The sequence below is a fragment of the Osmerus eperlanus genome, chromosome 20, assembly GCF_963692335.1.
Source record: "Osmerus eperlanus chromosome 20, fOsmEpe2.1, whole genome shotgun sequence".
Lineage (NCBI taxonomy): Eukaryota > Metazoa > Chordata > Actinopteri > Osmeriformes > Osmeridae > Osmerus > Osmerus eperlanus.
The window spans coordinates 4,569,264-4,585,787 of record NC_085037.1 but is presented as its reverse complement, the minus strand read 5'-3'; the positions used below and the strand labels follow the sequence as shown (position 1 = coordinate 4,585,787).

Sequence of the window (16,524 nt, the reverse complement as noted above, 5' to 3'; positions counted from 1 at the left end):
TGTTGTAGCTTGTCCCAGGCATGTAAACATCTCTGGTTGGCTTCTAGTTTTTAGCCTAAAGGAGTTTGGGACTAGAGTTACTATATGGATGGGAGGGAAAAAAATGGAAAAGGTCATGCAGCAATGAGGTTAAAAAGAGCAGAGATCTCTGACATGAAATATGTCACTATTTAAAAGACCTCAGCAGTGATTTGGATAATAACATCTGCTAAATGGATAAAATATTATTACATCACACAGGCCTTTTTTTTTTATATATAACTTGATTAAGGCACAATTGAATGCAGTTTTGAATGGCAGTGTGCCAAAACAACAACTAAACACATTTATGTATTTAGTTCCTTGCTGTTCACTGAGCATTTTCTTTTTGGTTCATGGGGGTTGTTCTGGCAGAGATGTGTCACGATTGATCATGATAATTTAATAATTTTTAAAATCATTATATAATTTTTAAATAATTTTCTATGATTTTATGACAGACAGCATTACATGGCGTTCACTGTGCTGCCCATTTATTTCACTCTCCCTCATATGTTTCAGACCCTCGTTCCAATGTCTCCTCATCCTGTTCCCTCTCCATCTTTGACATTGCTGTCGTCCGGTCTTAGGTGATCACATGGGACTGACCATGTCTGCGTTTGAGAGCTTAGGCGACAATACAAACGTCTCGTTTCAGGCACGGGGAGAGCTTTGGAGCACCATGTTTGATCCTGGTTCGATCTGCCGCTCTGCTGCTCAGTGTCCAGGTGAAGAAGACGTAGGCCTCAATAGTCCCCTTCTCCCAGTTTCCCTGCGACTGAGTAGGTTTCAAATGAGATGCGGAGAATGAGTGGTATAAGTCATGTAGTGTCAAAGAGAGAGAGAGAGCTCTCCACTGAGTGTTACACTCTGTAAGCACACATAAAACACAAGAAGGACAGCCCCCTGAAGATGGGTCTGCTGCCCCCCCTTGGTTTCGATGAGCATTGATTGATATAAATTGCTTTTATCTGTCCGACTCTTGTTCAGAACCAGATCATTCAGAGCGGTGCTGGTCCTAAAACTCAGGAAGCGCCTACAGCTAGCACAGTACTTTCATGTGAATTCAGTTCATTACTTTTAAGTGGACTTCATTTTTCACCTGATATCGATTCCTTATTAAGAAAGGCAAAGACTGGTTGCTTGGTCCACAGAGAAAGTAGTAACACAGACAAAATGTAAACTGTCACAGTGTGTTGTCAGGTAGGTATATTCCACTCAAGGTCCAGATGGGGATGATATATTCCTTGTGCAAAATCTTCAAATGATGATTCATCATACAAAAAAAACTATTATCTAGTGATCTAGCATCCAAGTTCCTATCAAAAAAAGCCTTGAGAAATGGTGTTCAAGTACTTTTTGCATTTCTTCCTTCAAAAAGTATTTCAACTATGTATTATATGTTCATTCAGTCAGTCGAGGAGAACATCATTATAAACAGTAACTGTTTTTAGACACCTGTCGGGGGTACTTTAAAACACAAATGGTATCAGAGCCTTCCTGGATTTCGGATAGTCTTCAAATTTAGTTAGGTACCACCTAGAAAAAGACAACACATGTTTTAAATCAAGTCCAATGTGTATACAACCCTGCCCAAATCGTCTAAGTGGAGTTCCAGTGTGTGAGAGATGCTCTTACCTGTGGTGTGCCACAGCCCTGCTAGAGAGGACTATGAGGGTGAAGACGGCGAAGGAGGTGCTGTGGATAGACTGAGCAGCCAGAGCAAACCCAGCCCACTCTGTTATCTCCCCAAAGAAGTTGGCTCCAGACACATACTCAAACAGGCCACCTGAAGCGTAAATCACAAGTTAGAAAAAGGAAGATCCACTTCACGTGTTAAGTGATGGGTGTAGCCTTCTACACTACAAAAATGTGATGCGTTTGCGGTTTTCCATAGTTGGTCTTCCAGAGTTCATCAACTCTCGGTACGACTTCCAGTTTTGGCACCTCTCTTTACGTTTCTCTGAAAAGTTGTCAACGTTCAGAAATCCCAAAGGCGGCATTTAAAAGGAAAAACGCAGCCTGACATTGACCCTAGAAGCCTGTTCATCCGCAGTTGAACTGCATGTGTTGGGGCTGCGAGCACTAGGTGCGGATGTTGTGGGGGAATCCAGACACGACTGACAGTTTACTGCCGTTTCCAGCTTCTCCTGCTGAGCTTCATGTCTTCAGTTTTTCGGGGTGGATCCTTTGAACAGGTTCATTACAAGTTCACCTTAAACACAGATTATTGTAGCGGCCATGTTTATATCAACCCTTGTACATAAAAGAGGGGGCCAAATAACGGCTTGACGTTATCGATGGCAGGTCTGTAGCCATGCCGACAAGACACGTATGGCCTCAACTCAGTGGTCGGAATGACCAGCCTCTCTCACTCCCTCTTTTTTTTTTTTTTTTTTTTCTCTGTCTCTGATGCACCAATTTCAAAAGGTTGTTTTATTGTACTTGCTTATAAGCATTAAGGTAATTCTGTTGACCTTGTTTAAACTGGCCTATTTGTAGATGGGGCAAATCACAGTCAGAGCAATTGTCCTATCAGGGACCTACCACCCTGCCAGGCTAGTTCTTTTATAAGAGTCCATTTTACCTCTGGGTATCTGGTAGCCGGTCTCTCCAGGCTTCCGTAGGTTTCTCAAGATGTGATCTGAGTGGATGTTTACTAGCCAACCCACCAACCACAAAGCAGATCCTGGCAACCACACATACAATGTTATGGAAAATAAATGAGTATCTCAACATTTCAAATCTCAATAATAAATCATATTAATAAATAAGATACCAGGTAAAGATACTGTTATATTTTATTTAAAAGAAGAGGTCTATGCAATGTGGACGTCTTACCTAGGATGAAACAGGGGTGTATAATCCAGTCTGCGGTGTAGTGGGCATAATGACTCAGGTATCGCACCTGCATGTATCCATTGTAGACACAGAAGACAAACGCCAGAATAAAAGACAGAAACGGTGTCGATTTCCCCCCTCTAATTAAAAATGGATAGATAAGAGACCTGAAACCAAATAGGACAATAAACCATCAGTACACCATCAAATGACCATAAATAAATCTTTTGCAAATGAGCAATTGTTGAGCATACCTTTGCACATAGTGACAGAAGTACATAGCTAGTAATAACTGATTTGGCCGCAGAGAGGTTCTTGCAGAGGATGTCAACGTCAGTAGGCATACTGGCACAACAAACGCTGGAAGCTCTTGCACAAACCAAGCGAATTTCACGTTCACTGGGAATCCATATTTGCTTGAAGCATATCGGCCATATGGGACATTCTCAAAAAGTAAAGTCAGGAATGTGCAAACTGCCATAAAAATCATGAAGTAGGCCAAGCAGTCCAATACGTACAACTCATCTTCTTCCGAGGAGAAGAACTTCGCAATTATGGCGTCCATCGTGTAAGTTTAAACCAAAAGTTTGTTGAAAGAGGGGAAATTATGAAAATAGAGACAATGTAGACAACTATGAATCAATATATCACACACACTAAATTCACTTAGATTCATATCCGACTGGAAGTCATAATGCACGGAAGAACGCACGATGAATGGGTGCGCCCACCTTCATTTACATTCACCAATCAAAGCTTCAACAGGCCGACTGTTGATCCAAACGAACCAATCCAGTGAGGCTGTTTTGCATAAGAATATATTAGAGCCAATCGAAAAACGATCCGGCATAAAATACAGATTACACCAAAGAAACTTTCCTCTTTGAATTTTAACATTTTAAATCGTTTTAACTAAAAAGGTTGTGTAAACTTCCCGTTGAATGCCTATTCAGTGATAGGATACACAAGAAATAATATTTCAGGCAAGTCTCTCGGCTACAATGCTGGTCCTTTCTCACATGGGTGCGTGAACACAGTGTGTGCGTCAGCTGTTGTCGCACAGAAGCTACACGCGTGGGGAAATTATAGCACGATTGCCATTAATATCATACAGTTTGTCCCGTTAAAACGTTTCGAGCAGTTTTTTTTAAGAGTTCTCAGTGTTTCCAACATGGGGAAAAGAAGTAGACAGAGACAGAAAAATCAACAGAATGGGAAGCCGGGTGGGAGAGACGACAGAGACAATGCTGTGAGTTTCCCATCATTACATTACATTTGTCATCAACTCATCAACATCAACTCTCCGTAGCTTCAAATACGATTAATTGTACTGTATAATTGAGCAAATAAGGCATATACTAATAAAGCATAGTTTACTTAATTTGTTTACGAAAAAAGTCAGGTTTGTGGCGAATTGAGTGGAACGCAGGATTTCTAACGAAGCGATAGCTGCCAACCCTATACAGTCGGGGAGTATTACAGCTAACTGTCACAGCTTATGCAGAAGTACATGTAGCCCTTAGTTGAATCACTTGGCTATTAAAATAACATATCCCCGGTCAACCATTGATGTAGCTGTGCCCATTAGCAACCATACTCACATGCTCGCCATGTCTATGCATCCTAGGGCTGGGGCGCAGGCTATGCCGACATCGTCAAAGAGAACAAGCTGTTTGAGCAGTACTACCAGGAGCTTGGCTTGGTGCCCCCCGGGGAGTTTGACCAGTTCATGGCGGCCCTGAGGGAGCCACTGCCCGCCACTATCCGCATCACGGGGTACAAGAGGTGTGTACAGGAACGAGGACACCTCTGCCACAGGTGTCCAGAGCTCATGGTCATTCCAAACTGCATGTGTCCTCCTTACCAATGGTTTTTCTTCCCTGCTGTTGTGACCCAGCCACGCCCAGGAGATCCTCCACTGGCTAGATCCTCCACTGGCTGAAGGACAAGTATTTCAAGGAGATTCAGGAGGTGGAGATCGATGGGCAGAAGTTTGAGGCTCCACAAGCTTTGAGCTGGTAAACCCTGATATGGTCTACCTGTAAATGGTGGAACTTAAAACACACACTCTTCAGAGCGCACCACACTGGCTGTGTGTATATCTAAGGTGTGCGTGTGTTCCCAGGTACCCTGACGAGCTGGCGTGGCACACAAACATGAGCAGGAAGATCCTGAGGAAGTCTCCTCTGCTGGAGAAGTTCCACCAGTTCCTGGTCAGCGAGACCGAGTCGGTGAGTCCAGCTGATGGGACTTGTAGTTCGGTGAAGCCCCCCCCCCCCCATTATTGGACTAGAAGAAAGAAATGGAGACGCTCATCTTTTTCCTCACAGGGTAACATCAGCCGTCAAGAGGCCGTCAGCATGATCCCCCCTCTGCTCCTCAAGATCGAGCCGCATCATAAGGTAAACACACCAGTATTGTCCCCATTCCAAACCTGGCCTCAGTCCCTCTTCAGTGTCCTGATGGAGTCTGTGTTCCATTTCTGGAGTGTTCTAGCGAGGTCTAATCCTTTTGTGTGTTCATGTGTAGATTCTGGACATGTGTGCTGCCCCGGGATCGAAAACAGCCCAGCTGATAGAGATGCTACATTCAGACATGGACGTGCCTTTCCCAGGTTCGACCAAACACGCACACAAAATACCACACAGACTACAGTTGCATATCTAGCCTACTGTCTGTAAACATTTGTAATCTCTCACTCACCCCCCCCCCCCTCTTTTCTCTCTCTCTCTCTCTCTCTCTCTCTCTCTCTCTCTCTCTCTCTCTCTCTCTCTCTCTCTCTCTCTCTCTCTCTCTCTCTCTCTCTCTCTCTCTCTCTCTCTCTCTGTCTCTCCCTGTCTCTCTCCCCCCCAGAGGGTTTTGTCATTGCCAACGACGTGGACAACAAGCGCTGCTACCTGCTGGTGCACCAGGCCAAGCGGCTGAACAGCCCCTGCATCATGGTGGTCAACCACGACGCCTCCAACATCCCCCGGCTGCAGGTCGACGCCGAGGACGGCAAGAAGGGCATCCTCTTCTACGACCGCATCCTCTGCGACGTGCCCTGCAGGTACCCCCCTCGAGGGCTTACACACGTGTGTGTGTGTTGGGGGGTAGACATAGTTCTTAGATTGGTAGATTGGTCTTTATGTTTCCTGAAATGTTTAGCAGGCTGCTACGCGTTTGCTTATGGTAGGCGAGCTATACGGACGAACAGGAGAGGAAAACATACATGCCCGCTTCTGTTTGCGTTGACTTTATTTTGGGAGTCATTTTGCAGCCACACCAGCCTTAGAATAATTTCGCAGAGTCGCTGAGTGTGTGTTTAGCTAGCCACATTCCCCCGGCTTGGGGACTGTGCCAAAGACAACCGTAGAGGGAGAGAAAGGAGGATGGAGTGGAGGAGAAGCAGGCGGGGGGGGGGGGGGTTTGGGCATGTAGCCAGCGACCCCCAAATGCAGGCTTCTGCTCTGCGTCCCAAGCTCCGCGCTGGGAGAGCTTCCTCCAATGTCGGATCCATGCGATCCGCTGGTTCTGTGTGAATGCCTTTTGGCTCTAGTTCGGCTAGTAATGTCTGCTCTGTGGTGGCGGCTGCAGCGGAGACGGCACCATGAGGAAGAACATCGACGTGTGGAAGAAGTGGACCACAAGCAACAGCCTGCACCTCCACGGGTGAGCAGAGAGAGTGTTGTGTGTGTGTGTGTGTGTGCGTGTGCGTGCGTGTGTTTGTGTACCAACGCGCCTCGTCACCCCAGGCTGCAGCTGCGTATCGCGGTGCGCGGCGTGGAACAGCTGGCGGTGGGAGGGAGGATGGTCTACTCCACCTGCTCCCTCAACCCCATCGAGGATGAGGCCGTCATCGCCTCCCTGCTGGAGAAGGGCGAAGGTGAGACGCGCCCACTCACCGTCCCCCACGCACGCACGCACGCACAGCACGTGAAGCGCTAACCCTGTGCCCCTCAGGTGCGTTGGAGCTGGCCGATGCCTCAGCGGAGCTCCCAGGGCTCAAGTGGATGCCCGGGGTGTCCTCCTGGAAGGTAGGGGGCGCCACCCTGTTCACCGTCTCAACCACCAGCAGCTATGATCCACCACAGTAGAGCTGAGGTTCTCTCTCTGTCTGTCTGCCTCGCTCTCTCTCTAGTTGATGACGAAGGAGGGCCAGTGGTACAAGGACTGGTCCGAGGTCCCAGAGAGCCGACACACGCAGATCAGACCCACCATGTTCCCCCCTCCAGACCCTGAGAAACTGTCCGCCATGAAGCTTGAGAGATGGTAAACACACACACACACACATACCAGGGATCTGTGTGTTTGGCCAGACGCACTTGAGAAAGGATATCACATGCTCATAAAAGCAGTATTACTGTGTGTACTTTATGAGTTCTCATAAATCTGTGTTTTTCGGCCAGTGGATGGTGCTGCTGTTCAGGTTCTCTCTGAGCCCCATGTTCTGTCTAGTTAGACATGTTTGTCATTTCGAAGCAAGGTGGCGCTAGTATTCATGAATGCAGTTGTATACACATTTTATTATTATTATCGTTTTTCAACCTATTTAACCTTTGACATGATGAAATCGTGTGTGTTTGTCTGCCAGTATGAGGATCCTTCCTCATCACCAGAACACCGGAGGATTCTTTGTCGCTGTCTTGGTGAAAACAGCCCCCATGCCCTGGAACAAAAGACTACCTAAGGTATGACACGCGCACACACACACACACACCGTATACAACGTGGATGTTGGTTCCCCCTGGCCACATTTGACCACCCAGTAGCCAGCAGTAACGGAGTCCCTCCCTCCTTGGCTCCCTCTCCAGCTGAGGAATAAGGACCTGGCCTCCAGCTCAGCGGCCCAGGGAGAGGACTCTCCTGGGGGCACCCGTCCCTCAGACGCCCCTCTCCCCGGGCCTCCGGAGGGTGCGAAGGAGGAAGAGGTGGGCGGAAGCGAGCACACCGTCAAAGAGGAGTCTGGCAATGGAGAGCAAAGGCAAGAGCCCCCCAAAGATGGAGCGTGTGGGTAAGTTGCGTGTGTATCTAGCAGCGTTATTGTATGTGTGTGACATGTATAGCATGTGATGGGACCTCCTTTTCCCTCTGTATTTTCCAGGCCGCCGCCCTCTAAGAAGATGAAGCTGTTTGGTTTCAAGGAAGATCCCTTTGTGTTCCTGACCGAAGATGACCCTGTCTTCCCTCCCATACAGTGAGTCCTCATCCCCCTCCTACGCTGTAGGTCCTCATCCCCTCCATGCATTGAGAAGTCATCCCCTCCCCATCATCCACTCCATGCAGTGTGCGGGAGAATTAGGGGGAAATAGAGGACGGATCCGCCTCGATATCAACTCCACGTGAAACGTTGTTCGGCGTGATGACGCGCGTGCGTGTTTGTTTTCCAGGAACTTCTACGACCTGAGTCCGGACTTCCCCAAGCAGAACGTCCTGACCAGAACCCACGAGGGCAAGAAAAGGCACCTGTACATGGTCTCCAAAGAGCTCCGCAACGTGCTGATCAACAACAGCGAGCGCATGAAGGTCCGTGTCCCAGCCTGTCTGTGTGTGTCTCTCTGCTCCTGTGTGGGCGGCTCATCACGGCAAGGCTTTTCTAACAGCTGGGGACCCCTCTCATCCCAATTCCCTGTGGTACCCTCCAAACCAGGCACAGGTGGCCCTGTGCGTGTGCGGCCTAGCCTGTACTCGCACGCGTCCAGGCACACTAATAAACGACCCTCCTCTTTTGTCTCCGTACCAGCCCGGCGCTCTTCTGTTTGTGTTAGCGTTAACCTAACGTTAACCCTAGTCAGACACTAGCGCTGGTCAGCATCTGATCCCTGTCCTAGAAGCTGTGGAACTCGGAAGTGCAGCCCAGCCACTCTCTGTGAGCCTTCTTAACCTGATTGTGTGTGTGTGTGTGTGTGTCAGGTCATCAACACAGGGGTGAAGGTATGGTCTCGCAACAGCGACGGGGAGCAGTTTGGCTGCGCCTTCAGACTGGCTCAGGAGGTAACACACACACACTCACACACACGCACACACAGTCATGTTACCGTGGGCTCTCCCCTCACCTGCTCGCCCTCTCCTCCTCCACCTCCCCAGGGCATCTACACCCTGTATCCCTACATCCGCTCCCGGCTGATCACGGTCAGCGTGGAGGACATCAAGGTGCTGCTCACACAGGAGAACCCCTACCTCAGCAAACTCCAGGACCAAGCTCACTCACAGGCCAAGCAGATAGGTACCTACCTGGACGCGCGTGTGTGTATATGTGTGTGGGTGCTGTGCTCTACTGCATCATGAGTTGTATTTCTGGTGCTCTCAAGTCACGTGGTGTGCTGTTGTGTTTCCCAGGTATGGGAAGCATCGTGCTGAGGTACCAGCCTAACCCCAGGTATGTCCTCCGTGTGTGGGGAGAGCGGGCGGTCGAGCGCGTTTTTAAATGGCGGGAAAATGGAAAAAGTTTCAAATCGGTCTCTTTCTTTTAATCGTTATCTTTCTGTCTTTCTGTCTCTCTCTCTCTCTCTCTCTCTCTCTCTCTCTCTCTCTCTCTCTCTCTCTCTCTCTCTCTCTCTCTCTCTCTCGCCCCTCCCCTCCCCTCCCCTCCCTCCTTCACTCAGTAACCAAGACGAGCCCCAGTGTCCCATCGAGCTGTGTGGCTGGAGGGGGAAGACCTCAATCCGAGCCTTTGTGCCCCGCAACGAGAGGTTCCACTACCTCCGCATGCTGGGGGTGGAGGTGTTCCGAGAGAAGCAGGGCGTGGGCAAGCCAGGGGCCAAGGGCCCCACCGAGGAGGAGGGGCCGAAGGGAGAGCCAGAGAGCAGGGACGACCACGACGGAGGGAAAGACGACGTCTCCGACTCCAAGGGCAACGGAGCCGATCAGGCGACCACTTGAGGGGGGGGGGGGGGGGTGAAAGGAGAGAGGAGGAAAACGAGATGAGAGGTGGAGAGCTGTACAGCTTGAGCTATGTTTATTGGTTCGAGGCTGGACCAAATGTCTAACGGGGAGGAGGAGGGGGGGGTGGACTCGAGGTTAGGTCACTAAACCACTGCCATAGCAGGAAGAACACCCCCCTTGTAGAGTGGCCACATGGACTGGTCCCCTGCTCCTCCAGTCCAGGTCCAGGACTCAAACGCTTTAGTGAAGTGGCTTGTTTTGTTTTATACTGCTGTTTACTTTTTTTTCCCCATTTTAACAGAAGCAAGGACCCGGTGTGTTTCTTAACGTGCTCAGTCACGGTTGCTTCAACCGCTGTTTCATTTTTCTATGATTGTAATTAAGAGAATATGAAATCCATTAAAAGTATGAAATCCACTCACGGCCTCGAACACTGATTTGTCTTGCTCAACTGATGAGGGGATGGGTGGTAAATTGATTATTTTGTTTCATCCAGTTGTTGATTGTGCCAACACGACAGTCAGACTACTAGAACGCATCTCCCTAAAAACCCTTCCTACAAACGCATTGTGATCCGAACTGTAGCAGGGTTGCCATGACGCTGTCAACGCGTCAGAACACAACAGTTGCACGCACATCTCTAGCCTGTTTAGTACCCGTCCCCGCTGCCATGGTGACCGCAGCCATGACAACCAGCCCCCTCACCTCTTGTTGAATCTGAAGGAAGAGAGGATGGAGACCGTAGAAACGAACATTTCTTCTCGCGCTGCTTTTTGTCTTCCTATCTCTGACGTGTGTGTGTGAGTGGACACTCACCAACTATGATTAATGCTAGCAAACAGGAGAAGGGCCTGGGTGGGGGGGGGTAGATGAAGAGGATGAGGGAGAGTGTTGGAGGAGAAAGGTTAGTTTGGCAGAGATGAAGTGTTGGAGGGAGGGGGGGGGGAGGGAGGGAGGGAGTGGGGGAGGGAGGGAGGGGGGAGGGGGGGGGAGAGCGAGGAGGGGGAACAAGAGTTAAGTCAGTTCAGGACACAAAAAGGCCATTTCAGTCCTCGGTCGAGTTGAGAGGGACATCGTTGGAGACGGAGGGAGCAATGGGGCTGAGGGAGGATGTGAGAGGGCTGATGGGGAGCCACGTGACTTCCCCAGCTCCGCTGAGGAAAAGACCACGTCAACTCTGGCTCGACATGCAACTCACAGCTTGAAGGTTGTCCGCTTTCTCACAGCTGTAACGTTCACCGCAAACCCACCAATACTGGAAATGACATCCTCTCATGCTCCCCCTCTCTATCTGTTAATCTCTGGCCTCTTTGCCTTTTTTGGGGGATATGTATTCCTCTCTCCATTGCCCTGTCCCTCTGACGGTCTCTGTTCTGACAGGGATTTGAAAGTACTCTGTGACCTGAACTCAGAATCCCAAATGCTCCCAAATTCCAAATCCTGTCATTTAAACAGTAGTTGGTGGTTGCAGATTCTTCGTGGAGAGGGTGATGACGGCAGGAGATATCCAGCCACCACCACCATCCTTCAAGCATCATTCAGATGCGGTGGAAGTTCCTCTCTTAAATCTGGCTTGATTCACTGCCCCCCCCCCCTCCCCTTCTGTCACCCCCTCCCCCTATGACCCTCCCTCCCTCCCCCCTAGCTTTCAATCCCAGGCTCTGGCATGCTTCATGCTCCCTTGCTCTGAGCCTCGTGGACATGCATATATGTTTGGGATTATATAATCCAACTGTTACGCAACACCCCGAGTCTGGGGGAGTTGGATTCAGACTCACACATCCGCATGGTGAGGGGGGTAGGAGGGGGGCGGGGGGGGACCAGAGAGGGGTGGAGAGGGGACGGAGCTTGAGTTCCATGTTTGGATTAAACTAAATCCTACTCATCTTCTGCACACAAGCGCACACAGACAAAAAGACGTAGCCAAACACGTGCACGCGCGCTCATCGACCGTCACTCCAAATCATGGTGCCAAATCTCTGGTAATGGACGCTTGCTTTGACTGCGTGTGTGTAGTGGTTTTAGGCTATCGCAGACATTTATAATACAACATATTTGATGCAAACCTCCGGAATGGCACACAGAGAGAGAGAGAGAGAGAGAGAGCGAGAGAGAGAGAGAGAGAGACCTTGTTCTTTTTGTAAACTCATTGACTGTATGGCCGTGTGTGACAATGCCCATTTCATATTAGTTCAACATGGGGTACGTATCACACTGTCTTTGCCTTTGAATATAATTCATTTGGATTTTAAACTTTAAACACCTTTTGCCACTGCTGTGCCACTGTTATAGCTGAGTCACTTTTAAAGAATGGGCAAATTGACAATTGCGCAAATTTCATCATTTCTATCGTTCACATCCTTTAATTGTAAATCTCAGTAAGAGTATGATAGTTACCTTACTTTTAAATCCCTTACCTTTTAAATGCCCCACATTTACTAAGACCTCTCTCTCTCTCTCGCTCTCTCTCTCTCTCTCTCTCTCTCTCTGCTGTGTGGGTTCAGGGTTGGTGCTACTAATGAGGGAGTCTACTACACTCCCAGTTTGGAGACCCGTGAAGACAAGGAGGAATGAAGGAGGGATGCATAGCAGAAGAAAATGATGCGTAAGAAGGAATGGGGAAGGAGTGAAAGAGGGAGGGGGCGAGGACCAGGGGGGGAGGATGGAGAGAAGCATGTGGTGGATGAGGGGGGAGTAAATGGGTGAAAGAGGTCGGAGAGGGAGGAGGGGGGGGGGGGGAGGGCCTGGTGCAAGGCTTTATTTAGCACATGCCTGCAGGTGTTGCCTAGTAACAGAGACGAAACAGACCGAGGGAAGAGAGAGCATGCATCTCTCTCTCTCTCTCTCTCTCTCTCTCTCTCTCTCTCTCTCTCTCTCTCTCTCTCTCTCTCTCTCTCGCGCTTTCTCTCGCTCTCCCTCTTTCTCTGTATATTTCCCTCTCTCCTTTTCTCCCTCTAACTCTCTCTCTCTTCTCGTCTCTCTCTCCCACCCTCTCTCTTGTCATAGTCTTTCCCCTCTGAGTCTCACACACAGCCATGACTTTGTGTGACAACTGTTTCTCTTCATTAGCAGTCAGACCGGCTGCTGTGGCCTGGCCAGGAAAAACAGAGGAGGCAGGCGGAGGAGAAGAGCAAGAGAGAACGAGAAGTGGAGAAGAGGAGAGGAGAGGAGAGGAAGAGTGGTGTTGTGCACTCCTAAAGTATACAAGAAATATATATATATCTTTAGCACCTTTTCTGTTAGCATCTCATTCCTGTGTTCTGTTTACATTCTCGACCCTGGCCAGCTGGAGGACCACTGTGCTCAGAGGGTCTTCTTTATAAATGAAATGCTGGCTAACTAGCTGCAAGACAATACAAAATATATACTTTCTTTTCAAGACTCCACAGTGACAGTATCCATTTGTTGATGATTGAGGATCGATAATAATGATTATAATGATAATATAATAATGATTGAACAAGGCATCATGGGATCAGAGGTCAATTCAAAGACAAGATCCCTTCCTCTCTACCCCCTGAGAGGCCTTCGTGGAGATGAGGAAGAAGAGGAGGATGATGATGGAGGGGAAGGGAGAGTGACAGAGCGGTGTGTGCTGAGAAAAAAGGAGGAGTGGTTAAGGATCGATTCAAATATGTTTTATTGTTACTAACCAAAAGTAAAGGAAGTTGAGATGTGCGTGTTCACATGTGTGCGTACGTGTGTGACAGAAAGAGGGAATTTGATCAAAAAGATAACTATTGAAGGTCAGTGTATGAGCAAGTGTGGAAAGATCCAGATGGCCCATCCATTTTGGTTCAGGCTGCTGCATCATGGGATGTGATGTCCAGCAGGTCAAATTGGCCACTGTGTTGCAAGTTGCAACACTAGTAATTGTGTCAGAGGTTTGTGGGCTTTTGATGAAGTTGTTGCATGTTAACCGTGAAGATGCGCACACCAATCCTAAAATATGATGCAGATGGTAAAAATCCATGTCAACAAGGGTGGGCAACCACTGCGGTCAATATGTGGTTAAAAGACTGCGGTTTAAAAGCGGGCCGCTTTCAGCCGGTCCTAGAGAAGGCAAAACCAATGAAAGAACATGTCAGAGAACCTACAGAGAAACACAGAGGGTGTTCCTTTTGTAGCTGAAAACATAACAGTAAGCCTGAATAAATGATAGTAGACTGGTGACTGAAACGTTACCATGGCCAAAGGGGCAGCTCCCAGGTCAATGGTGAAGCTTGAGCTCAATGAGGGAAGGTTGAAGTTCACTTTAAGGTGCTTCCCATCTGGAATCAGAGACAGGTGTGACCCCCTGTTAGATCTACTGCCGTACGGTGCTAAAAGCCAAGATGGCATTGAAAGAAACTGAGATCGTTGCTCGTGGGCTGTTGGGTTCTCACCCCATGCACTGGTCTGGCTGGCCCGCCCGGAGCCTCTGAGATCAGGGGAGGACGAGGAGGAGCGCTCCGTCTCCGCGTCCTTCCTCGGGATGGAGGTTCTGCCCTCCCCAGGCTTGTCCTCCAGCTCCGGTGCTCGTCCGCCGCACGGGGACAGGAGGGTGCTCACTCCTCCTGCCTGGGCAGGGACACCCTCAGGGGAGGCGGGGAGAGCCGAGGTCATCGTAGCTTTAGCTTCTGCCTGCTGAAAACCCCCCAGGGACAGTTCATGGCTTGTCTTCGCACAAAAAAAAAAACTGAAAGGGTGTTTCAGTTAGTCCAGACTATGATGTTTTGAATTTCAATTTCATGTAGGATGTACCTGTTTTGTTGAGGGAGACGGGCCGGCATCCAGAATAATGGTAAAGCCGGCACTCACGGATGTTAGTTTGAGCCGGGCGGTGAGGTCCTTCACGTCTACGAACACAAAATCTATATTGTTTAACTTTTACAACCGACATTGCCACTGGCTTAATCCTTATAGTCTGGGAGGAGGGCTATTAGGGTGAAAGTGAAAAGGCAACAGTCGAGAACAGATGACAGCTTGTGTCGTTTCGTTCTCACCCCATCCACAGTTCCGAGTGGCTCGTCCAGAGCCTTTGAGAGCAGAGGTGGAGGAGGAGGTGGAGGTGGAGGAGGCCTGTGGTGTCTCCGTCAGGGAGCTTCTCTGACGAGGCTTGTCCTCAGTCCTCACTGCCAGCTCTCTGACTCCAGATTCAGGGGCTACTGGAGGGGCGGCTGAACACAGAGTCCTGTTCTCCTCCCTCTCCTCCAGGACAGGGGAGCTCAACACCAGCTTGGCCTCCAGCCGCAACGCCAGCTCGTTTATGTCATCCTCCAGACCCCGCAGCCCCACACTCTCCGGACTCTCCGAGGCACCGAGGAGAGGAGAGGGGGTTGAGGTGTTGAGAGGTCCAGCATGCGTCTTCTGGAAGACAGGGGTGGAGGAGCAGCAGATCCCTGTCTTCCTGTCCTTCCTTGGGGAGAGTCCATTCAGTCTTCCAGCCTCCTCAGGAACACCCACAGGTGGAGCAGAGCTGGCAGCTCTCACAGGAGGAACTGGGATGTTGGACTCCACACACAGCCCACTCACTAGAGTAGAGATTGTACTGGATGTGGTAGCACCAGTGTTGGCCTGTTCAAGAGGAGAGTAAATTAAGATCTATACGTGTCTTTACAACTGTTAATTGAAAGGGTAAATGATCCCACAGCATTACAGGAGATAATACTTAGAATGTACCTGTTTTGCTGTAGCAGAAGAGCCAGCCCCAAGATCAATAGTGAAGCCGGATGTCACAGATTTTAGTTTTAGCTGGGCAGTTAGGTCCTTCACATCTACAACCACAACATTCATGAGACGTTGATTTAGCTTTCACAGCGCAAGCCCCACAGTGTACAATATGTGGAGAACTACTACTGGATCTGAAAACGAGCTGTTGGCTTGGCTACTTAGTTCTCACCCCATCCACAGTTCCGAGTGGCTCGTCCAGAGCCTTTGAGAGCAGAGGTGGAGGAGGAGGAGGAGGTGGAGGTGAAGGAGGCCCGTGGTGTCTCCGTCAGGGAGCATCTCTGACGAGGCTTGTCCTCAGTCCTCACTGCCAGCTCTCTGACTCCAGATTCAGGGGCTACTGGAGGGGCGGCTGAACACAGAGTCCTGTTCTCCTCCCTCTCCTCCAGGACAGGGGAGCTCAACACCAGCTTGGCCTCCAGCCGCAACGCCAGCTCGTTTATGTCATCCTCCAGACCCCGCAGCCCCACACTCTCCGGACTCTCCGAGGCACCGAGGAGAGGAGAGGGGGTTGAGGTGTTGAGAGGTCCAGCATGCGTCTTCTGGAAGACAGGGGTGGAGGAGCAGCACATCCCTGTCTTCCTGTCCTTCCTTGGGGAGAGTCCATTCAGTCTTCCAGCCTCCTCAGGAACACCCACAGGTGGAGCAGGGCTGGCAGCTCTCACAGGAGGAACTGGGATGTTGGACTCCACACACAGCCCACTCACTAGAGTAGAGATTGTACTGGATGTGGTAGCACCAGTGTTGGCCTGTTCAAGAGGAGAGTAAATTAAGATCTATACGTGTCTTTACAACTGTTAATTGAAAGGGTAAATGATCCCACAGCATTACAGGAGATAATACTTAGAATGTACCTGTTTTGCTGTAGCAGAAGAGCCAGCCCCAAGATCAATAGTGAAGCCGGATGTCACAGATTTTAGTTTTAGCTGGGCAGTTAGGTCCTTCACATCTACAACCACAACATTCATGAGACGTTGATTTAGCTTTCACAGCGCAAGCCCCACGGTGTACAATATGTGGAGAACTACTACTGGATCTGAAAACGAGCTGTTGGCTTGGCTACTTAGTTCTCACCCCATCCACAGTTCCGAG

The 16,524-nt window shown here is 49.5% G+C and overlaps 2 protein-coding genes across 3 annotated transcripts; one reads left to right on the top strand and one right to left on the bottom strand.

The window, feature by feature from the left end:
- Positions 1-272: 272 nt before the first annotated feature.
- srd5a1 (steroid-5-alpha-reductase, alpha polypeptide 1 (3-oxo-5 alpha-steroid delta 4-dehydrogenase alpha 1)) lies at positions 273-3,607 on the bottom strand. The gene is made up of 5 exons (XM_062446019.1): positions 3,114-3,607; positions 2,860-3,026; positions 2,606-2,707; positions 1,657-1,807; positions 273-1,557 (listed from the first exon to the last, which is right to left on the bottom strand). The coding sequence occupies exons 1-5, from the start codon at positions 3,422-3,424 to the stop codon at positions 1,491-1,493; spliced, it is 798 nt and encodes a 265-aa protein (XP_062302003.1). The 5' UTR covers positions 3,425-3,607; the 3' UTR covers positions 273-1,490.
- Positions 3,608-3,754: 147 nt separating this feature from the next.
- On the top strand, positions 3,755-10,140 carry nsun2 (NOP2/Sun RNA methyltransferase 2). Of its 2 annotated transcripts, XM_062446147.1 has the most exons (19): positions 3,755-4,108; positions 4,487-4,666; positions 4,795-4,877; positions 4,985-5,090; positions 5,190-5,261; positions 5,389-5,473; positions 5,713-5,908; positions 6,436-6,510; positions 6,594-6,724; positions 6,802-6,875; positions 6,980-7,110; positions 7,433-7,529; positions 7,653-7,852; positions 7,943-8,035; positions 8,229-8,364; positions 8,752-8,832; positions 8,926-9,064; positions 9,178-9,217; positions 9,444-10,140. In XM_062446147.1, the coding sequence occupies exons 1-19, from the start codon at positions 4,031-4,033 to the stop codon at positions 9,718-9,720; spliced, it is 2,274 nt and encodes a 757-aa protein (XP_062302131.1). In that variant the 5' UTR covers positions 3,755-4,030; the 3' UTR covers positions 9,721-10,140. The 2 variants fall into 2 exon arrangements, with proteins under 2 accessions (XP_062302131.1, XP_062302132.1); XM_062446148.1 differs by lacking the exon at positions 3,755-4,108 and having other exon boundaries at positions 4,505-4,644; positions 4,757-4,877.
- Positions 10,141-16,524: the final 6,384 nt, after the last annotated feature.

Excerpts from the sequence above, each read along its gene's own strand:
- srd5a1 (XM_062446019.1), bottom strand. The coding sequence starts at position 3,424 with ATGGACGCCATAATTGCGAAGTTCTTCTCCTCGGAAGAAGATGAGTTG. Across the intron at positions 3,027-3,113 it reads TTCTGTCACTATGTGCAAAG|GTCTCTTATCTATCCATTTT; the intron begins GTATGCTCAACA and ends ATTTGGTTTCAG. Across the intron at positions 1,808-2,605 it reads CGGCTACCAGATACCCAGAG|GTGGCCTGTTTGAGTATGTG; the intron begins GTAAAATGGACT and ends TTTACGCTTCAG.
- nsun2 (XM_062446147.1), top strand. The coding sequence starts at position 4,031 with ATGGGGAAAAGAAGTAGACAGAGACAGAAAAATCAACAGAATGGGAAG. Across the intron at positions 4,878-4,984 it reads GCTCCACAAGCTTTGAGCTG|GTACCCTGACGAGCTGGCGT; the intron begins GTAAACCCTGAT and ends GTGTGTTCCCAG. Across the intron at positions 6,511-6,593 it reads AACAGCCTGCACCTCCACGG|GCTGCAGCTGCGTATCGCGG; the intron begins GTGAGCAGAGAG and ends TCGTCACCCCAG.